This window comes from Mastigoproctus giganteus, chromosome 4 (assembly GCF_048544385.1).
Source record: "Mastigoproctus giganteus isolate SK-2022 chromosome 4, ASM4854438v1, whole genome shotgun sequence".
NCBI lineage: Eukaryota > Metazoa > Arthropoda > Arachnida > Uropygi > Thelyphonidae > Mastigoproctus > Mastigoproctus giganteus.
The window spans coordinates 223,626,065-223,650,081 of NC_143578.1; the positions used below are offsets into that span (position 1 = coordinate 223,626,065).

The 24,017-nt window shown below is 38.7% G+C and overlaps 1 protein-coding gene across 1 annotated transcript in view; it reads left to right on the top strand.

The window, feature by feature from the left end:
- Window positions 1-24,017, top strand: part of axo (axotactin) — a 564,741-nt gene that overhangs the window by 530,972 nt on the left and 9,752 nt on the right. The window contains exon 33 of the mRNA XM_090371184.1: window positions 18,867-18,971. Coding sequence (XP_090227310.1) covers window positions 18,867-18,971 — 105 coding nt within the window. The remainder of the gene's footprint in view (window positions 1-18,866; window positions 18,972-24,017) is intronic.

The window sequence follows — 24,017 nt, forward strand, 5'->3', positions numbered from 1 at the left end:
GGTTTACAAAGCCTTGAATGGTTTGAGCATGCTCAATGCTGATGGGATTCTTCCTCTTTCTCAGAATAAACACCTGAGAGGGCATAAATTCAAATTGAGGAAAGACAGATGTAGGATAGATGTGCGGAAATTTGCCTTTAGCCAGCGGGTGGTTGGTAGGTGGAACAGACTTCCATCCCTTGTCGTGGAAGTTGATAGCCTAAATAAGTTGAAGGCTCAGCTGGACAGGTATTTTGAACGAACAGAGGGATGAAGTGGAAGTGGCTATTTTTTATTTATTTATTTTACTTTATGTTTTTTTGGCTGATGCTGCATAAGCTTGCTTTCTTGCATCAAATGCCTCTACTAATGCTAATGCTAATTAGATTGATAGCGGATAGAAAACATATTTTATGCCAAGATTTTAATAATCTTGGCTAAACCTGCCAATATTATTAAAAACCTAAAAAGAGTAAAATTACTGAAGAGACTGGCTTCCTTGGACTCAGGGGAGGTCCTCGTGGACTGGAGGTATGCAAATGTATCATCAATTCACAAAGGGGGTTCAAAAGGTGACACAGGTAATTACAGACCTGTTCCTTTGTGAACACATCATCTAGACAAGACTGCATTAATAGTTAAGACACAGCATGGGTTTGTTAAAGGGAGGTCTTGTCGGACCAAATTGATTGGATACTATGATGTGTTCACAAAGGAACTGAATGCCAAAAATAATTTTGATATCATACTTGGATTTCAAGAAAGCTTTTGATACTGTTGCACATGGAAGACAGCTGTACAAATTGGAGAGGTATGGCATTAAGGGTAAGTTGCTACAATGGATGAAATGGATGATTGAGTGGGAGACGAGAGAGTGGTAATCAATGGACACTGCTTTTTCGTGGACAAATGTTATTAGTGGGTTCCCCAGGGTTCGGTGTTGGGCCCATTGTTGTTTTGTATATTTATCAATGATATTGATGAAGGTATATCAGGTTTAATGTCTAAGTTTGAAGATGATACAGAGGTTGGCAGGGTTGTTAACAACAGTAAAGACAGTATGCTACTCCAACTGGATCTAGATAAATTGAGTAAATGGGCCTGAGAAGTGGCAACTGAAGTTTAACTTTGACAAATGCAAAGTACTGCGTATGGATAGCAATAACCGAAAAGAAATGTACCACTGTGTGGTACTACAGGGAAGTGGAAAGTGAAAAAAGACCTGGGGGTAATTGTGCAGTCAAATAGGAAGTTTGCTGAGAAGTGCAGACAGACAGACAGACAGACAGGTGGCAGGGCAGGTCATGGAGTCTTGTCAATAATATATAGGAATTTTGCTTACAAGGACAGGGAGCTGATTATCCCGTTATACAGGTCCAGAGGCTTCATTTTAGGAAGGATGTAGAGTTGCTAGAATGAGTACAAAGAAGGGCAACAAGATTGGTAAGGGGAACAAAGGGGTGCTCTTACCAAGAAAGGCTTAAGTTCTGCAAATTGCAGCACCTGGAGAGTAGGCACCTGCGAGGTGATCTGATTGAGTTGTATAAGGCCTTGAATGGGTTGAGCAAGCTGAATGCTGATGGGATTCTTCCTCTTGCTCAGATTAAGAACCTGAGGGGGGGGCACAGTTTCAAGTTGAGGAAAGACAGTTGTAGAATAGATATGTGGAAATTTGCCTTTAGCCGGTGGGTAGTTGATTGGTGGAACAGACTTCCATCTTTCATTGTGGAAGTTGATAACCTAAATAAATTTAAGGCTGAGTTGAACTGGCATTTCGAATGAGTGGAGGGGTTTTATTTTATTTATTTTATTTTTTTTTGGCTGATGCTGCATAAGCTTGCTTTCTTGCATCATATGGCTCTGCTAATGCTAATACTAAAAAAGTGAAAAATCACAGCTGAATATGTTTCAAAGTTTTCATATAGCTGTAATGCCATTTTCAAAAAATCACAGCTGAATATGTTTCAAAGTTTTCATATAGCTGTAATGCCATTTTCAAAAAATGGCATTACAGCTATCTTCGTGTGCAAATGGTATTTTAATTAACCATTCTGGAAAATTGTATTCACTTTGATTATAATCAAAATGAATATGATTTAATTAATAATTAAATCGTATATCAATCAATTAATAATAATTATTAATTTATCATTAATGTGTATGTGACATATTTTTCAGATAATGTATCATAAGTGTATTAACACATGGATGATAATAAAACATTAACCTGATTTCTGCTGCTACACTTGTGAAAATTTTCCACCATGGAAATGGAGACAAAGCATCACTGACAACTTTTACTAAAAATAAATAAATAAAATAAGTTATGAGGTTAGAATTTGTAGCAGGACCAATCACAAGCCTTACATTTGATATACTTATGGTGTAGCATGACCTCATGAATCCACTGGATTGCTGTTTTTGCATTTGCAATATTATAGATACAGTACCAAGAAAAAAGTTTCATTACAATATCTGCTATCAGCTGTTTGTTGTATTCCCCACAATGTAGATATACCAGTTCTGTCTAAACCGTCAGAATTCTGATCTCCTACTCTGATTTTGATTTTTCTCCAAATTATCATTGTGAATTTAAAAAGAAATGTGAATTTGTTTAAGTTCAAGCTACTTTATAGAAGACATAACAGCTTACACAAGCTGTTTTGAATGATCTGTTATGGGACTTGAAACTGCTATAGAAAATAATGCCGCTACTAGACTCTGAGCTGATTGAAAAGGATGTGGTACCTGCCACTTCATTTTCTTGATGTAGATATAAGAAAAAGTACTTTATTTCCTTCTACTCCAAGGAGAGCTCTCTTGTGTTCTGTATTAACATAAATGGTTTGATTAATATACTGGGCATTATGTACAATCCATTGGAATAGAGAATCTTCATTGACAGCATCATCATCATCATCATGGTGAGGAGGAACTTAAGAGGCACTCTGCTACCAAGTTGCTACATGTTAGCCATAATTACAGTCAATCTATTCCATACTTTTAAAGAACAGTCTGAAATTCGTTTAGGAAAAAAGTGAAATATTTTGATCTAGCATATATAGTTTTCTCTAATTTGAAGGTGCTAACGATACCTATTGGACAGCAGACTAAGTTGATCATTAGCTTTTTTTTTTTTTTTTTTTTTTATGAAAACCCCAAACTTGAAAGGTATCAAAACCTATAGTACTTAGTACCGTGCATGGGTTGAAGGAGAAGTATGGGGGAGGGGGATGCTGGAAACTTTGCTCTAGAGACTAAACATGGGTTTCACCACTTTAAGCCTCCAATAAGCAAAGTGGTGGTATTTCACCGGTTGATGAAAGTCATCTACCACCTTAAAATTTAGAAAGACTGACCAAAAAAGGACTAATCTGACCTGGAAGAAAAATTGTCATCAGTGAGCAATTGGCTCTTCAAGCAAAGTATAACACTGTGATATATAAACTGGGACTTGTAACACTGTTATATATAGAACTGGGACTAATGAAACAGTTTCTTAAGGCTGTTTTTGGTACATCATTTCAAAATTTTCAGAAATAAGTGATGCTAATCTCCATGCAAGTGTTTTCAATGAGTCAAATTGGTGATTGTTGCAAGATGATCATAATTTCACAATTTCTTTGCCTTAAAAACAAAGAGTGGAGGTTTGGCTAGCATTTAAGACCATGGTGAAAAACTTAAGTGCATTTCCAGGCATTTATAAGTTAAATGACTGTAATAAGATTGTTAACAGTGTACTTACTAGTTTTAAAAAAAAACTGAGTTGCAATGAGTGTGGAAGTTCATTTTCTGCATGGCCACCTTGAATGCTTTCCAAAGAACTTTGGTGCAATGAGTAAATAATACGGTAAAATTTCAAAACTGAAAAAAAGAAAAAAAAAAAAAATATATATATATATATATATATATAGCGTGTTTCAAAAGTGATGATCAATAATTTAAAGATGAACTGTACAGACTACAATATGCAAAAAAAGCCTAGTAAACATGGGTCTTTAAGTGAATTGTTTTCGAGATATTGCACATTGGAGAGTGGGTGCAAGAGTACATGTAAACAGGCGAAGTTTTTATGGCTGCAGCAAATAGAAAAGTTTTTGCTTTTTTATTGACTTAAATTGGCACATATTAATTTATTTTTTAGAGTTGCTTTATATTACTAGTAATAATACTTTAGTTTAAATTGAATTTAGATAGAGATTTTGTAGGTTATTACTTAATATCAGTAAGGGTATCAAATCCACATGTGGATAGGTTTTGCAGCTCCCTCGAATGAAAAGTTTTTAATTATACTTAGCCACTTTATTGACTTTATTGTTAGATTAAATTATTTTCTATAAGTAGCTTATAGACCTAGCCAAGCTCCATGGTTTATATTGAATTTAGATAGTGCGATTTGGAAAGTAAATAATACCTCGTGTGCGTAGATTAACCGTTGCCGCCATTGTTATAAGATACGTGTGCTAGCATAAGGTTTAACGGAAAACTAGATAGCAAGTATAGTAGTATAAATTAATCAGTAAAATTTATTAATCTTATTAAATTTCATTGTCAATTGAATTGTACTTTTTTTAACTAAATAAATATAGAGACCTAGTTATTACAAACATAACATCAAAAATTAATACATATAACTTGACAGGGGATAAGAAAGTCATATAACGTAACACAGAGATAATATTTGATACCGAAATACATATATATAGTGTTATAACTGCATTGGGATATAGGTTTAGGGTTATATTTTGTATTGGTATTTTATTGAACTTGAATAGAAATCATGACTCAGAGCAGCAAAGCAAAAGGCTCAAACTAGTGGAAGTGCTGTAGCTCAGAGGAGAACTGGGGGGGGGGTTGTCCTCTGAATCACAGTCTATTGAAATGCACTGCTTGTTTGATGTTTGTGGAGCAATCAGGGACGGGACATGATATTGCCAAGAGGAATGTCTTTGTGTGTGTGTGTGTGTGTGTGTGTGTGTGTGTGTGTGTGTGTGTGTGTGTGTGTGTGTGTGTGTGTGTGTGTGTGTGTGTGTGTGTGATGTAAGGAGTGCGAGGAAATTAGGCACCAACTCAGCATTGTTATGGGCTTAAGGACAGGGTGGATGCCCTCAAAGGATTTAAATTGAGGGGCCCATCAAGCTCTCAGCTGCCCACATCAATGCCAGAGCTTGCACTTGAACATCACGCAAAACAGCGGCAACCCCCAAGGCAGACTGTGCTGGTCCCAAAGGAACTAGTTGTTGTGGGTGACTCTATTGTCAAGGAAACGGAGAACATACTGTGCAGAAGGGATAGATGGAACAGGACCAGGGTATGTCTGCCAGGGACAAAGGTTGATGACGTTGTAAAGCATATATCATCTTTTAAGGGCACAAAAGGTGATATTGTTGTACACGTTGGCACCAATGACATTAAGAGTAGGAGATCTGCAGATTTAATTAATAAGTACAGGTCAATGTTGCAAAAAAGTCATGAGTTGGGGTTAAATTTGAAAGTGTCTGCAATTCTGCCCAGACAAGATAGGAGGGAGTATATGATGAGAGCCTTGTCGATCAATTCGGCCCTGGAGACATTGTGCAAGGCTCAAGGGGTAGAATTTTTTTCAGCCTGGTCTGTGCTTGTTAACAGGAGACTGCTTCTACAGGGATGGGATACACTTAAATAGAAAGGGTTCAAGAATATTTGCTGATGCTATTGAGGTACAGTTAGGTGGGTCGGAAAGCTACTAGCTTGGGGAGATACACAGACTAATAGATTAATAATAGCCGCTGGAGAGGTAAAAGTGATTCTTGCACTACTTCTATTGAAATGCAATTGAGCAGCAGCCTGGAAAGCAAGGCAATGGGAATTTCCAGCACTGCTGGGAATTATAGTGGAACAAGTAATTACATGGGCTGTGTTAGGGTAACTAAGAGTAGACACAGGTGCATGTATACTTGCATGTACACTAATGCTAGGAGCTAATAAATTCAATGAGCTTCAAGTGCTAGTCAAGACATCAAAGGCAGATATTGTTGGGATATCGGAGACATGGTGTCAAACAGACATAAGCAGTGCAGAACTGGAATTTGGGGAGTACGATATGTACAGAAAGGATAGACAGGACAGAAAGGGTTATGCTGTTAGTTAAGAAACACATAAAATCTAAGGAAGTGCATCCAATTTGCAGTATGATTGATGACTTTTGAGGTTATGATGAACGTCGTGGCGAGATCCAGTATTCCTTACATTTCGAGGGTACAGCTCTAAAACGGTGTTCGCATGCCGGCCGCTAGTTAGTACACTGGACCGAACCTATTGGTAACTCTCTAGGAGACTTCCAGATCAGCTAGTGTATAATCTTGCTACCTCTACTCTGCCAGATAGTGACTGGAGGGAGTCCGAGTAGTGTGTATGCGGGGCGCATTGTTGAGGCCACGTTATGTCAAGGATCTGGGTATATTCTTACCACATGTATGCCATATCCAAAAATTTCATTATTTCATACAATGTCCCACCCACTTTTTCTTACTATTGAATACACCATGAATTGTCAAACTAATAGAGCAAGCTTATCTGCGAAAAGATCTAGGCCCCCCAAGCACTTCCTAATTCATTTCAAAAATATACGTGGTCTCAATTCTAATCTGAACGATGTCCATTTCCACTTGCAGTCTGCCAAACCCCATGTACTTTTTCTGACAGAATCTCAGTTATCGGTTGATTCAACTACTGCTCATCTCAGATGCCCAAATTATTCGCTGTATGATTCCTTTCGGCTCAAAGGTGGTACTTGTGCATATGTCCGTTCTGATATTCCCTGTCAGAGACTTGGCAATTTGGAATCTCCTCTCTTTGATCTTCTCTGGCTTAAAATCTCTCTACCTCATTGTGTCAAATTCATCTGTTGTCTCTACCGTTCTCCCAACTCCACTAATAACTCAGAGCTCTTTGACTTCCGCTCTTTGCAACTTGACTTTCTTCAGTCCAACTTTCCTAACAGTGAGGTAATTTTCCTTGGTGATTTTAATGTTCACAACTCCAGCTGGCTTCCGTTTTCTAGTCACACAGACCCAGCAGGTCGAGATGCTGAGGCTTTTGCAATTACTAATGACCTAGCACAGATTGTTCATTTACCTACAAGAATACCGGACAATCCTAATCATACAGCCAATACGCTTGATCTTTTTCTCACAAACAACCCTTCTAAGTAAACAGTTGAAGTGAAAGGTCCTTTAGGCACTTCAGATCACAACTTGGTGATTGTCTCTTCTCCAATGGAACCTCTATCTCATGGCTATTCCCAACCTCGTGTTGTTTGGCATTACAAGAATGCAAAATGGGATGACCTGCGAGACTTCTTTTCCTTGGTCGGATTACTGTTTCAAAACTTCTGATGTCAACGTTTGCTCAGATCGTGTCAGTGAAATTATTCTTGCAGGAATGGAATCCTTTATCCCACACTCCACTTTAAAATCCCGTCCTTTATCTAAACCTTGGTTTTCCAATAAATGTGCTAAGGCTGTCCAAGAGAAGAATGTTGCATATCGTAATTGGCTTGTTTCTAATTCTTCAGTTTCACTTTCTGTCTACACCAGGGCTTCTTAAACTTTTTTCATTCACGACCCCATTTATGATTGCGAGTTTCTTGGCGACCCCATATAAATATAAAAGAAAGATAAATTAATATTTTTTGATGATTTATTTATTAGGTAACAATATACATATACATATGAAAATATATAGTTTTAGAATTCGTTTTGAAACATACAAAAATCTAAAATTAAAAATTGCACAAAAAATTGTAAAATTGTATTTATTATAGTTACAAAAATTATATGCCCTATTTTTCATCAAAATTGCATTTTTTGCAATAACATAAATAAAAGGGGATTCTGACCGTCTTAGTTCACTCGAATATATTCGAACGCAGTCGTTGAGTGGTAAGTATTAAATTAAAATTATAGTAAAAAATTTAATGAGATGGATGTGCCTGTTTTTTATTGCATAACAAATTAAATCTTGGTGGAATGTTTGACACTGCTGGACGTAAGACCTCTTCAACATTTTTTAGCGCTGAACGATACTGGGATTTAATATGTGTTAAAGCTGAGAAAGTAACTTCACATAAATATGTGGTGTTGAATGGCAGAAGTACATTTAACGCCATATCAGCGATTGTGGGAAATTCAGTTCTAGTTCCGATCCAGAATTCAGTCAAGGACTTTTTTTGAAATTGTAGTTTTAAGTTTGAGTCACTCGAAAGCTCAGCAAATTCCTCTTGAGCTTTAAGTGGCAGGTGATCAATCTCACTTAAGCCAATCCAAAACGGCTTTTGAATCCAAACTATTTTTTGGAAATCAATATTTAATATAAAATATGTACGGAACTGTGTTTCTAGCGCTTTTAAGTGATCTACAATAATTTTTGCAATAAAAGTTTTACAATGAATTTTCTCGATTATAAAATTGTCAACACTGGAAAACATTTCGAATGAATTTTTTTCTACCCTACTTTTCCAAATGTTGATCTTTTTGATAAAACTTTCAATTTTATCATTCAAAGTAAATATATCGCAATTTTTTTCCTTGGAGAGACAAGTTGAGATCGTTTAATTTCGCAAAAACATCTGACAAATAACACAGCTTGGATAGCCATAAGTCATTTTGAAAAAAAGCAGCAAGTTTACATTTTCGTTCGGTTAAAAATATTTCGATCTCGTCCTTTAATAGCAATAATCTTCTTAAACTTTGACCTCTTCACAACCATCTTACTTCTGCATGTAATAATAAAGTTGTGTAGTTGGAATCCGTATCCTTACAGAGATTTGAAAATAAGCGGCTGTTAAGGGCATGGCTCTTAATAAAATTTATAATCTTAACAGCATCCTGAAGCACATCGTTCAATTCTGGTGCTAATTTTTTTGCTGCAAGGGCCTCTCGGTGAATAAGGCAGTGAGTAAAAGTTATATGATCTTAATGAGCAGCTTATAAAAATGATTTAAAACCAAAATTTTGCCGGTCATCGCTCTTGCACCATCTGTGCATATTCCACAGCAATTTTTCCATTCTAAACCTTCAGTTTTTAAAAATTCGTCAACTTTACAATATATGTCTTTCCCTGTAGTATGGTCTTCCATAGGACGACAAAATAACAATTCTTCCTCCACGCTTTCTTTATAAATGTACCTGACATATACTAACAACTGAGCCAATTTAGTAATATCAGTTGTTTCTACCATTTTAATAGCACCAGGTAATACAAGATCTTCTCCAATGGTGAACGGCTTTTTATTTTTAGCAATACAGTATGAAACTTCATATGACGCTAGTAAACATTTTTCACTAACAGTTATAAATTTTTCAAAGGACTTTTTTTCTTTATTTAAAGATTTATACAGTCTTTCAAAATATTCTTTTGGTTTATTGACATACGAAACATGCCTTGATTCAAGATGTCTTTTTAATTTTGATGGTTTCATACTCTCCGGAGCCAATAATTCATTGCAGATCAAACAAAGAGGTTGTTCATTACCCTTACAATTTTGAAATGTAAAGCCAAATTGAAGAAAAGACTCATCATATTTTCTTTTTCGCACATAAGATGCCTGTTTTTCAATATTTTGTCCTGCCTGAGAAGAGTTTGTAGCATTATTATCTGCGTCATTGCTATTCTTATTTAAGTTCAGCCATTTATCCATGGCCAAAAATTATTTTGATCCTAAAATACAATAAATATATAAAAATAACATATTGCATATAATAATTGATTTATTAATTACCGAATAAATAAAAAAAACTAAAATCTCGTTACGGCGGAACACTGACAATTGACTACACTAGAAGAGCGTCAATACTACACTAGTTCACATTACAGTCAGTGTTATTGAATCATAGTCTTGCTGCATGTGTGCGCGCGCAGTCCTCCCTTTGTTTGTGTAAAGTGTAAAGTGTGTTTAGGGTCAAGCGGCACCAGGGGTTCCCCCCATCTCCGCGTAGTTTACATTGTAGGTGAACCAGTTTACTGGAAAAGCCAGAGATTTAAAAGTGTATGGACTTTGTATATGTGTGATGCCTTGTACCGTTGTTCATCTGGTCATTTAGCCGCCAGACCTCTACTGAGGCCCGACGTTGCCCCACTTTCGCCCGTGGAGGCAGACCAGGTATCCACTTGAATATAGTTCACTCTGGCAGGTCCTGCCACCTAATTTCCTGAGATTTCAGTGGCTAGAACCTAAAAAAAAAATAAAAATAAAAATAAAAAAAATAAATAATAAATAAAAAAAATAATAAAAAAATAAAAAATAAAAAAATAATAATAAAATAAAAAATAAATAAATAAAAATGTGATCACGTTGAGGAGGAAGCGCTAGGAGGTCAAAAGAAATGGTGGGCGAAATTGATTTTCAGTTGTGGAATTTAGATTGTGTGGGGCGTTCACTAGCGTGCAGGTAGAGTGGGGAGGGAGACTGAAGACTGAGGGGGGGAGATAGATAGAAGTATGGAGCCGATAGGGAAGACAACTCCAGTTTACAGTGGGGCATGCCCATGTCCCACCAGAAGGAAAAGAAGGGGTGGCGAGAAGGGGAGGTGACAGCAGGGCTGTCCCCTCATTCCCCGCCAGGGAAGGGTAGAAAGTAGGCCAGGCAAGGGAGCTGGCCTATTCGCCAACAGGGCATACATGTGGGGTGGCCTCAGTCGGGCGGCAAGGCGTCAGGGCTGCCCCATTTGGTATTCCCAGGAGTGGAGTGAAGATATCTCTGTCCAGGTTTTCAATCCAGGTCTGTCTGACATTTGTGCAGATCATGCTTGGTCTTTTATTAAGTAGTTACTCGTGGGATCCAGGTCCGTCCACTGGTGGATATTCAGTAGGATAGGCTTCAGTCACAGTCAGGGTGGACTCCCGAAGGTCCGATTGTAGTCAATGCGTTTGGTTAACAGTTCTCAAATGGAATCGGTGTCCTCCATCGGTCAGTATTTGGGAGAGTGCAGTTCAGGCACAGTCCAGTTTTATCTTGGTTCATCATTTGTTGTGATTGTTGTTGTATTTATCCTAGTTGTCCTAGGTTTTCCGGCAAAGGAAGTCTGGCGTCTTACAAACAGGAAAGTTGGTTAGGGCATTGTAGGTTCCCTCGTCCTCCAGTAGGTAGTGCTCCTGATTTTTGGGGTTGAACTGGACTCGTGTGATGAGGTGTCCACGCAGATCTTCGTATAGTTCACACTCGTGTAGCAAGTGGTCCCAGGTCTCGAGGGAACCACATGCGCAGGCCCTTTGTTTGTGTGCAGGTGTGTGAGTGTGACTCTGCACAAATACACATCTAGATGTTATAAAATCGTGTATTTAAATATTTGACATTAAAATCTCTCGCGACCCCAGAATTTTGCTACGCGACCCCAAATGGGGTCGCGACCCATAGTTTAAGAAGGCCTGGTCTGCACCAAAGCTCGCAACAATCGTAAAGCAGTTATTAATCAGTCCAAACTAGAGTTTGAACAGGCTAAGAGTAGAAAACTTGCTTCTTGCTCTAATGGTAGCCGAGCATTCTGGTCTCTTGCCAAAGCCGCAACTTTTGCCCATCTCTGCTCCCACATCTGTCCACAGCAGATGGTTCTGTTGTCACTTCAGCCAAGGATAAAGCTGACCTGCTAGCATCCCATTTTCCTTCCAACTCATGTATTAATGATCTTGGTAAAACACCTCCCACCATTCCCAACATGCTCCATTCAATGCCTCCTGTGGTCTTCCGTCAAAAGGATATCAGAAGGATTTTGATGAATCTTGTTGCTAAGAAAACTCCAGGTCCTGATGGTATTTCTCCACTTGTTCTCAAAACCGGTGCTCCTGAACTTACTGCAGCCTTTTTTTCACTTTCTTATTCCAAAGGTGTTTTGCCTTCTGCTTAGAAATTTGCTCATATCCAGCCAGTTCCTAAAAAGGGTGACAAATCCCTCCCATCCAATTATCGTCCCATTGCAATTACTTCTACTCTTTCTAAAGTAATGGAGAAATCAATTAACCGCCAACTCTTAAACTACATAGAAACCTTCCGTCTGATCAATGATCGCCAGTATGGATTCCATCAGTGTCGATCCACTGGTAATATTCTGGCTTATGTTACCCATTTATGGACTAATTCAATGGAAAGGTTCGGTGAAACACAAGTAGTTGCTCTTGACATCTCAAAGGCTTTTGATCGTGTTTGGCGTAAAGGTCTTCCAAACAAGCTTCCATCTTATGGTTTGCCAACTGTTTTTAGTAATTGGTTATCCAGTTTTCCCTCTGATCGCTTGCTGAGGGTGATTGTAGTTGGCTCTCTGTCTTCTAACTTCTCCTCTAATGTTGGTGTCCCCCAAAGTTCAGTTCTTTCCCCCACTCTTTTCCTCTTGTATATCAATGACCTTCTTCCATTGACTGGAAATCCTATCCATAGTTTTGGCGATGATAGCACATTGCATTCAACTTTCCATTAGGAGAAACCTTGTCCTACTCAATCAGCTTCAACTTCTCGAAAATCTGCTACCAATTCCTTAAATGCCGATCTTCAGGTAATTCTCCAGTGGGGCAAAGACAACTTAGTTGATTTCAACCCTTCTAAAACTCAGTCTTGTCTTATATCTCGCAAAAAGGATTCTTTTGCTCCTATGCTTATTTTTAGTGACACTCCAATTTCTAGGCAAAATGATATATCTCTTTTGGGGATTACCCTGACTTCTAATCTCTCTTGGCACAAGCACATTACAAATTATGCTTCCTCTGCATCTAAAAAACTTGGTTTTCTATTTCGCTCTCGGCGTTACTTTTCTTCCAAACAGCTGCTCACTCTGTATAAATCGCAAATCCACCCTGCCATGGAATATTGTTCCCACATCTGGGGTGGTGCCCCCAAAACGTCTCACAGGTTTCTTGATTCCATTCGGAAGAGGGCAGTTAGGATAATTAATGATTCATCTCTAACAGAGTCTCTCCACTCGCTTTCTCATAGATGCACTGTTTTTGCTGCATGCGTCTTCTACTGATACTTCCATGGGCACTGTTCTTGTGAATTGGCTTCTATAATTCCCTCTCTCTCTTTCAAAACAGTCCGAACACGTGCCACCACCAGCTAACATCCATTTACTGTCCAACTTCAAACCCACAGAACCAACTTTTCATCTTCCTCGCTTATTTATTCAATTGCCGTTTTCTGGAACAACCTTCCTTCATACGTATTTCCTGAAAATTACAATCTACAGAAGTTCAAGTCCAATGTCAATAAATATCTTCTTTCATATTCCCAACATTCAACCCAAGCACGGTACTAAGTACTATAGGTTCGAATACCTCTCGTGTTTGGGGTTCGCATAAAAAAATAAAAAAAATAAAAAAAGATGTGGGTGAACAATGCAATGTTGTTATAGGCCTAATGAATCTAATGAGTATATTGAGCAATTGTGCAGAGAAATAGAGTGGGCCAGTAAATTAGAGGGTCTTATAATGGGGGATTTTAATTTCCTAGATATTGACTGGAATTTGTGGGTTGGTCACTCACACACTAGCAAGGCTTTTGTGGATTTATTGGATGATTGTTTTCTACAGCAGCATGTTCGGGAGGCAACCAGAGGGAGTAATACTCTTGATTTGATTATCAGTAGTGATTCTTCATGCATCAAGAATCTGCAGATAAAGGAACCACTAGGTGGCAGTGATCACAGTGTGCTGAAGTGGGATTTACTGAAAGAGGTAACTACCATAGGGGTAAAGGGAAGGGTTATTGCTTTCGTAAAGGCGACTACGAGGGACTGAGACAGTATTTAAATTCTATACAGTGGGACCAACTGATGATGTTACCAACAGCAAATTCAAAATGGGAAGCATTCAAAGAACTTATCTTGGAAGCTACTAGGCTTTTCATACCACTAAAGAAATATTGTTCAACGTTTAGGCCTAAATGGATGTCAAATTAACTAATTAGACATGTGACAGAGAAGAAAAATGCATGTAGTAGTGGCATGTGATGCAAGAAAGCAAGTGTATGAGCTTATGCAGCATCAGCCAAAAAAAAAGAAAAAAATCACACCATTCCCTCCAAATGCCTGTCCAGTTCCTCCTTAAATTTATTCAACCTATCAACTTCCACAACGACAGATGGTAGTTTGTTCCAGCAATTAACCACCCGCTGGCTAAAGGCAAATTTCCGCACATCTATTCTACATCTGTCTTTTCTTAATTTGAATTTATGCCCCCTTAGGTTCGTAATCTGAACAAGTGGAAGGATCCCATCAGAATTCAGCGTGCTGAACCCATTCAAGGCCTTATACACCTCAATCAGATCACCGCGCAGGTGCCTAGTCTCCAGCCACTGCAATTTGCAGAACTTAATCCTCTCTTGATAAGAGGATCCCTTCATTCCCCTCACCAATCTTGTTGCCCTTCTCTGTACATGCTGAAGTAAATCTAGATCCTTCATAAAATGAGGCATCCAGACCTGTATGCAGTACTCAAGGCGTGGCCTGACCATTGCCTTATACAGAGGGATAATCACCTCCTTTTCCCTACTAGCAAAATTCCTATATATCATTGACAAAACCCCATGACCTGCCCTGGCAGCCTGTCTGCATTGCTCAGAAAACTTCATATCTGCCTGCACAATTACTCCCAGGTCTTTTTCATTTACTGCCACCTTAAGTGTAGTACCACACAGTTTGTACGTTTCTCTGGGGTTACTTCTACCCATATGCAGTACTTTGCATTTGTCAAGGTTAAACTTCAATTGCCACTTCTTAGTCCATCTGGCCAAATTATCCAAATCCTGTTGCAGTAGCACACTGCCATTGCTGTCATTAACAACCCTGCCAACCTTTGTGTCATCTGCAAACTTCGACATTAAGCCTGATATACCTTCATCAATATCATTGATAAATATACAAAACAACAGTGGACCTAACACCGAACCCTGTGGGACTCCACTAATAACATTAGTCCAAGAAGAGCAGCACCCATTGATTACCACCCTCTGTCTTCTCCCACTTAACCATCCTTTTATCCATTGTAGCAACTTTCCCTTAATACCATTCTGCTCCAATTTGTACAATAGTCTTCCATGCGCAACAGTGTCAAAAGCTTTCCTGAAATCCAAATAAATGATATCAAAATTATTTTTTGCATCCCGTTCCTTTGTAACCACATCATAATATCCTATCAAATTTGTCAGACAAGACTTTCCCTTAACAAACCCGTGCTGTGTCTGAATTGTTGCTGAAGTCTTGTCTAGATGATCCTGCAATGCATCTTTAACCAGTGACTCCATTATTTTACCAGGAACAGAAGTTAAACTAACTGGTCTGTAATTACTCGTGTCACCCTTCGATCCCCCTTTGTGAATTGTGGATACATTTGCACATCTCCAGTCCGTGGGAACCTCCCCTGAGTCCAAGGATGCCCTCATAATTATGGCTAAGGGTTTGCTTAATTGCTTTGCCGCCTCCTTTAATATAACTGGATAGATCCCATCCATCCCAGGTGCTTTTCTTATGTTTAGCTGCAACAATTTCTCCTCCACTTTGCTTTCAGCTATTACAAAATCATTAAGTATCCTGCTACAATTTGATAACCTTCTGTCATTTTCAATCCTTAATAATTCCTCACGTGTGAATGTAGATGCAAAATACTCATTCAGTTTGTTTGCTATCTGAGCAGGATCAACAACAGTCGAACCATCGATGTCGAGTCGTCCAATCAGATTCTTCCCTTTCCTTTTAGAGTTTATATAAGTAAAGAAATCCTTGCTGTTTTTCTTAGCATCTTTTGCCAAGGATTTCTCGTAATCTGCCTTCGCCTGCCAAACCTCCTTTGTGACCTGATTAAAGATTAACTTATATCTGCCATAGTTTTCTGAGTCGCTTGATAATTTATATGCATCCCATGCATTTTTCTTCTCTGTTACGAGTCTCATTAGTTCATTTGACAACCATTTAGGCCTAAACCTTGAACAATATTTCTTAATAGGTATGAACCTTTTAGTAGCTTCCACGATTAATTTTTTGAATGCTTCCCACTTAGAATTTACTGTTGGTAACATCGTGAGTTGATCCCACTGTACAGAATTTAAAAACTGTCGGAGACCACTGTACTCGCCTTAACGGAAGCAAACACCCTTTCCTTTACCCCTGATGGTAATTAAATCTTTAAGTAAATCCCGCGTCAATACACTGTGATCACTGCCACCTAGTGGTTCTTTTATCTGCAAATTCCTAATACATGAATGATCACTGCTGATAACCATATCAAGTGTATTACTTTCTCTGGTTGCCTCTCGAACATGCTGCTGCAGAAAACAATCATCCAATAAAATCACAAAAGTCTGACTAGTGTGTGAGTGACCAACCCACAAGTTCCAGTCAATATCTGGAAAGTTAAAATCCCCCATTATAAGACATTCCGATTTACTAGCCCACTCTATTTCTCTGTACAATTGTTCATTGTACTCATTCAAGTCATTAGGCCTATAACACACTCCTACTCTTATTTTTGCTTTTGCAGTGCTTATGTCACACCAAACTGATTCAACAGTGCACTGTTCACCTATATCAACTGGATGCACTTCTATGTGATACATATAAAATAACAGGTAACACAGAAGCCTATGATAGATATAAGCTGGTCTGTAACCATGTTACAAAGGAGGTCAGGCAGGTGAAGGCAGATTACGAGAAATCTTTGGCAAAGGATGCAAAGAAAAACAGCAAAAGTTCTTTACTTATGTAAACTCTAGAAGGAAGGGAATGAATCAGATTGGTCCACTTGATATCGATGGTTCAACTGTTGATGATCCTGCTCAGGTAGCTAACAAACTAAATGAATATTTTGCATCGGCATTCACACATGAGGAGTAATTCAGAGAGGGGAATGCCAGAGGTGTGTTCAGCTGTGGCAGTAAGCTAAATAATCTTGTAATAACTGAGAGTAAAGTGGAGGAGAAATTGTTGAAGATAAACTCAAGAAAGGCACCTGGGGTGGATGGAATCTATCCAGTTATATTAAAGAAAGCGGCAAAGGAAGTACGCAAACCCTTAGCTATAATTATGAGAGCTTCCCTGGACTCAGGGGAGGTACCCATGGACTGGAGATGTGCAAATGTGACCCCAATCCACAAAGGAGGATCAAAGGGAGACACAAGTAATTACAGACCTGTTAGTTTAACTTCTGTTCCAGGGAAATTAATGGAGGCACTGGTTAAAGAAGCATTGCAGGATCATCTAGACAAGACTTCAGTTATAGCTTGGACACAGCATGGGTTTATTAAGTGGAAGTCTATTCTGACTAATTTGATTGGAGACTATTATGTAGTCACAAAGGAACTGAAGGCAAAGAATAACTTTGATATCATATATTTGGATCTTAGAAAAGCCTTTGATACTGTTGCTTATGGTAACTTTTTTTTTTTTTTTTTGTTCAGCTTTTTTTAGTTATTTTTATACAGCCCTGTGTTCAATTTTTGTATTTTAGATGCCCTGCAGTAGGAAATAAAAATCAACCAAAAAGGCTTTGGTGAGGGGAGAGAAAGCAAGAGAGGTGGGGGTGGTCTCTTATCCATAGTTAAACCTATGTTGCTGGTATCTTTAAACAAAAAAGGTAGCACCAAATACCATGAATAATGTATTGAATCTGAGTGAATAATCTGCAACATAGCAACAGACACCAAAGTAAACACATAGCAAAGATTATATGCATCTTTGTCTTCTAAGAGTTGACAACATGTGCCCAACACAGCTCAGTAATAAAGGTCCCTCTGATATATGTCAACACAGGCATTGAAATGATTTGAAAATCAATATGCATCTCTGCATTCAGTTTTTCTTTGTAGAGGCTTTGATACCACTAATGTGATACTGACAGAAAGCCTTCATGGCTTAGACTTATGCTCGCATTAGAGACAACTGTTATCAATGGGCTGCACCTGATATCAGCTAACTATAGCCCAACTAATTAATCTGCCATTTTTTAAGCCTGAAGTATCATTGTGTTAACTTTTTCAAGATGATTACTGTTTTCCTCTATAACAGTATGTTTTTACAAGGTTCAAACCCTGACTTCTGTTTGGAGAAGTATAGGTTTGAATCCTGTTAGAAACTGGGGAATTCTTATAGACCTCTTCTGTTTGGCTATAGTTTGCTGATATCAGGTGCAGGGATAGGGTTTCCTCCCTAAGTTATTCCAGTTTTTCAGCCTACCTGCATGTAAATTGGCCCATGAACACAGATAGACTGATGCGGCCTCTTTATGATGGCCTCTTTAAAAAAAACAATAACATTGTATGTATGAAAATATAAGACCACCGTGGAATCATTCTGCCTTCCCTAATGTAAAGAAAAACTCTAGTTTTGACTGCTGACTTTTGGCCAGGCTGAGATTATTGGACAGACCAGTGCATCTAAAAAGATGAGCATTTCCAGAATTGTGTAAAGTTTCAGATTATTTCAGTAGTTCTGTTAAAATATAATTTCATGACTTTTATTATTAAAATTCTTTTCTTGTGTTACTGAATTTAAGGATTTATTTATGTTTCCTGTTATATTTAAAAATCTTGATAATTTTTTTAAATCTCATTTTAAAATAAAAAAAACATTCTAGGCAATATGAAAGCAGTTTGGTGCATTTTCTTTCATCTTACTGAACAGAAATGAGATTCAGGTGTTTTTAAAAGAATTTTTTCACCAGCTCTGATGTCTCACTTTAGATGAAATTTATAAATCTTACACTTTGAATGAGGATTCAAAACTAATATATTTTTATTCTTAAATGTTATGTCCTAGAATGTTAGCTAGTGAATTATTCATAATTCATTAGGTGACGTTCTAATTATTCAGTTTCTTTCTTTTTGTTATTGTTTTTTTTTTTTTAATTATATAATTAAACATTTTAATTTTTAGTCCTTTAGTAATGATAATCAAGAAGACTCAGGAAAAAACCAGACTCAAAAGAAAGAGAATATGCCTCCATTCTCAGAGAAACAACCAGTGCCAACAATTATTAAGGTAAAGCATTCAGTGCCCATGATATGAGATGCATACTAAAATTTTGTATTTTGTGCTGTTAACTTTTAGCAGTTGCAGTTGAAACACACACACACACACACACACACACACACACACACACACACACACACACACACACACACACACACACACACACACACGCGTGCACAGTGGAAAAAGAATTTTGTGCAGGGAATCAAGACCAGAGTCCTGATTCCTTCATTTTTGTGGATTTTCTCAGTAATATTATGAGGGTGGTTAAATAAACAATGTATTGTTCACACTGTAGTAAGGAAATTCATTATTTTGTAAAAGTCCCCCCTCTCCTTCTTGCAGTGATTCATTGGGTACATATATTGAATCCACTCAGATATTACAAATGCCAGAGATGGTTATTTGCAGCTGAAAAGTGAACCCATTTGCACAGAGTGTGGAGCTAAAAAACATGAGAACAGTGGCTGTTCCAACAAAAAAAACTTTAGGGATGGAATGTCCATTCCACTCTCTCCAAACTGTAAGGGGAGAAGACCTAAAAATATATAGTGAATGACAAAAAAAAAAAAAAAAAAAAAGTAGAAGACAGTGATATAACATACCAGGAAGTAAGGAAAATAACCTATTCACACTCATTAAGCAAACTCAAATAGTGACAAAATACAGAACAATGAGTTTATAAACCGACATCTCCCACCTCTATGTGAAGTGTCTTCTTAGTGCACTGGGAAGGCACTTCATGTAGAGATATATGATGGTCTGTTTCTGCAGCCAGAAAAGCAGGAATAGATGGTGATTACATCACCTACAAATTTCCCACATCAACGATCTATGAATTAACACCATAACTATTCACATGATGCAGTACCCCAAACATTGTCTGGAAGGCTATATTTTTTCCATGAAGGTAAATATTATCACAAATCAGCTCTCAAACACTGCAATATTCGTGGCACCTTTACGTAACTAACAATTCTGAATGATGATATAGTATATATAAGGTTTTATTAGGCAAATAAACCTCTACAATCAAATATGAAATGGAACAAGCACTTATGAAAAAAAAAAAAAATTTTTTTTTTCTAAATATTTATGAAGATAAAAATCTAGTGATTTTTTTTTTTTTTTTTTTTTTTATCTTCATAAAAATCGCTAAAAATCTTTAGCCAAAAAAGTTATATCCTTGTCTAATTAAAAAATTGAAACTAATAACTAAACCATGAGCTCTCTTCATTATAGCCATAATAGCAGATGTGCCAACAATTCTCTCTCTCTCTCTCTCTCTCTCTCTCTCTCTCTCTCTCTCTCTCTCTCTCTCTCTCTCTCTCGTTCTCTCTCTCTCTCTCTCTCTCTCTCTCTCTCTCTCTCTCTCTCTCTCTCTCTCTCGTTCACATGTTTTGTGATCGGTTAAATATGTACTGAAGTCATCAGCATATATTACATGAGGTTATGGATGAAGTTTTGGATAACGTACCAACTGTGTGGTACTACACTTAAGGTGGTTGAAAATGAAAAAGACCTGGGAGTAATTTTGCATTCCAATATGAAGTTTTCTGAGCAATGCAGACAGGCTGCCAGGGCAGGTCATGGGGTTTTGTCAATGATATATAGGAATTTTGCTAGCAGGGAAAAGGAGTTGATTATCCCTCTGTATAAGGCAATGGTCAGGCCACGCCTTGAGTACTGCGTACAGGTCTGGAGGCCTCATTTTAGGAAGGATGTAGATTTACTTGAGCGTGTACAGAGAAGGGCAACAAGATTGGTGAGGGGAATGAAGGGATCCTCTTACCAAGAGAGGCTTAAGTTCTGCAAATTGCAGTGGCTGGAGACTAGGCACCTGCGCGGTGATCTGATTGTGGTATATAAGGCCTTGAATGGGTTGAGCACGCTGAATTCTGATGGGATCCTTCCACTTGTTCAGATTACGAACCTAAGGGGGCATAAATTCAAATTAAGAAAAGACAGATGTAGAATAGATGTGCGGAAATTTGCCTTTAGCCAGCGGGTGGTTAATTGCTGGAACAAACTTCCATCTGTCGTTGTGGAAGTTGATAGGTTGAATAAATTTAAGGAGGAACTGGACAGGCATTTGGAGAGAATGGTGTTTTTTTTTTTTTTTTTTTTTTTTTTGTTGTTGGCTGATGCTGCATAAGCTCATACATTTGCTTTCTTGCATCACATGCCACTACTACTACTATTTCTGGCTCGTCATCTTTGATGGCTATAATGCACCACACATTCAAATTATCCCAGTGAAACCAACTGTCTGACTTCTAGCATTAATCCTAGATAAGAAGCTGACTTTTTGAGAGACTGCTGCTCTCCCTCTTCCAACCCTGATATGAAGCCAAAGGTTTGGCATCCCCTTTTCAATTTGGATTCAGACCAGGACACTCCACAGTTGATGCCCTATCTAAAACCCTCAAACTGCAGAACAGTTGGAACTGTGGAGTGTAACCTATATACTGCCAATTTTCATTGACTTCAAAGGAGCCTTCAACACAATATGGTGCCTGGGCATTCTCCAGAGGGCCAGAGCCACTGACTGTACCTGGAATTTCTACCACTGACTCAAAACCTACTTTTCTAACCGCAAGGTCAGCATCAAAACAAAATATCCCTGCATCATCCAACATCTAACCAGAGGCTGTCCTCAGGGCTCCATCTTGGGACCAGCTGTTTCAAATATGATACTTGATGACTGGCTCCTGAGGACCACCCACACACTACTCAGCTTTCTTATGCTGATCACATGGTTATCATCATTGAGAGCTCCTCCCATGCCACCGTAGAAACAAGTTGTTCTCTCTGCCCTGTCTGTATGGGCCATGGAAAATAAACTTAGTTTCCACTGAGAAGAGCAGAACCCTTCTATTGAAAGGGAAACTGAACTTGTCCAGACCCCCCCACCATATGTTTTCATGGCCGCCCACTGAAAAATTACCAGTTGGTGAAGTACCTAGAAGTAATTTCGGACAACCAGAGAACTTTCATCCCCCATCTCCAACCCATCAAAGATAGAAAATTACATAACTATGTTAGCACGCTTTACCCACAAGGACTGGGGTCTAAGAGAACCTGCTCTTAGCCTTCGATATTCAGCAGTATTTATACAAATTGTCACTTATGGAACTGCAGTATGGTACCATTGAATGACTCTAGCACAAGCACATCAAAATTAGCAAATTCAACAACTTGTGCTACTACAAATGACTCGCACATGTAGAACTGCCTCCCTACAGATACTAACAGGCTGCCTCCCCTTGGCCCATGTCACATTAATTGGCCTCTCACATGCCATTAAGAAGAATATAGAAGTAGAATTCCTTGCTATTCAAACCCATACTGATACAGATATCCAACAGGAACACAAACGTGGGTGGCTAGAACTGACAGACTTATGGCAAACCTGCTGGAATAACTCCACAACTGGTGCAACTACTAAACTTTTCCTCCCTGAGGTATCATCTGTCAACAAACTTCTTCCCTAACGTCTGCAGACGAGATGAAGTAATTCTAGGAAGGCTAAGAATTGGTGATACTCGACTCACACACCTCTATCTAATAACGAATGACAGCACTCCTCAATGCACATCATGTCATGTACAACTGACTTCATCATTTATTAGTGGACTGTCCTCACCTTCTCAATATCTGCTCAAATAGCTTTAAAACTATTAGCTGTGCTGACACACAGCTGACATTATTGCAGATTCTTGGAGATGATCCTAATAAAACAGAACTTTTTGCCTTTCTAAATAACATAGGAATATACCATAAAATATAACAGGTATTACAATAAAGTTAGTATTTCCTATTATCCATTAGAAAGACACAATATGGCCCTAGCAGCCTATGTGTTTTAAATTTCATCACAACAACAACAACCCTAACGTCTGTGCTTTCTTTGTATTAACTGGCCGGGTTCTTCAAGAGGCACCCTTCTGGATTTCGGCCTAGTTGATACTGTACCTGCGGGGAACCAGAAAACTGGGACCACATGATGCACTCGTGTAACATATACTTAGACCTAAGAAGCCAACCTCCTTCGCACTATATCACTTCGGCCAGAAACCAAGTTATTGGAGTCTAACAATGCCTTCTATACTGAGGCGGACTGGCCATAAGACTTACCATGGAAACCCTGGTAGGCTGAAGGTCGGAGGCCAGTGTGACTTTAGAAATACACTAGTATGAGGCCGCTTCAAGTTTTCCTCAGTAAGAATTTTTGACTCAGTCTGCCTCTGCTTCCATGCACTGACCAGACATACCAACGAGGTCTTTCGTTGTCACTAGCATCACCTGCAACCTCCTAATACTACTCCTGGACATCCTCCTTCACATAGCAACTGATACCCAGCACTCGAAATTCCCAGTCATGAAACTGCAAATTGCACTCCTAACCCAATCTTACTGTTGGCTCAGGGCCCACCCCTGGGCAGGATGATCCTCAGGGGTCACCCAACTAGGAGCCCTGCAGGGCGATCTGTGACTCACTAATTGAACTTTACCTTTCTCCCTACCCACAGTCCTCCTTCAGGACTCCCCCAACTGCACCTTGCACTGTTCTTGCTCCTTTTTGCCTTGGGGGGGGGATGCCTTACACTCTGCCATTCCCCACTATCTTCCCTACCTTCCACTTTCCTGTCTCTTCTCTGCTCTTTTCTTGTTCCCCCTTTCCATTCTTGCTCCTGCAAGAGTGTGGACAGCCCATCAGATATCTTTCTATGTCCTGGTCCAGCTCTTCGTCCCAGTGGATGGATTCTGGGAAATTCTTTCCTGGTGATTGAGCTTCCCAGTAGTGAAGAGGCCAGTCAAACAACACACTACTCACACAACTCACATCGAATGGCTTTGCAATGTTGTGCAGCATCACAGAGTACTTAAGCGCCTCTGTAGCCAGGTGGGAAGGAGCAGCAGCATGTAACACACGCTTCTTGATTAGACCGGGGTTCGAGCCCGTCACCACCAAATACAGAGGATGCGAAAAGGTCAGGGAATGACCACCGCATATTCCAGGAGCAATATGGCCTTAGTTGCTAATGCTCCTAA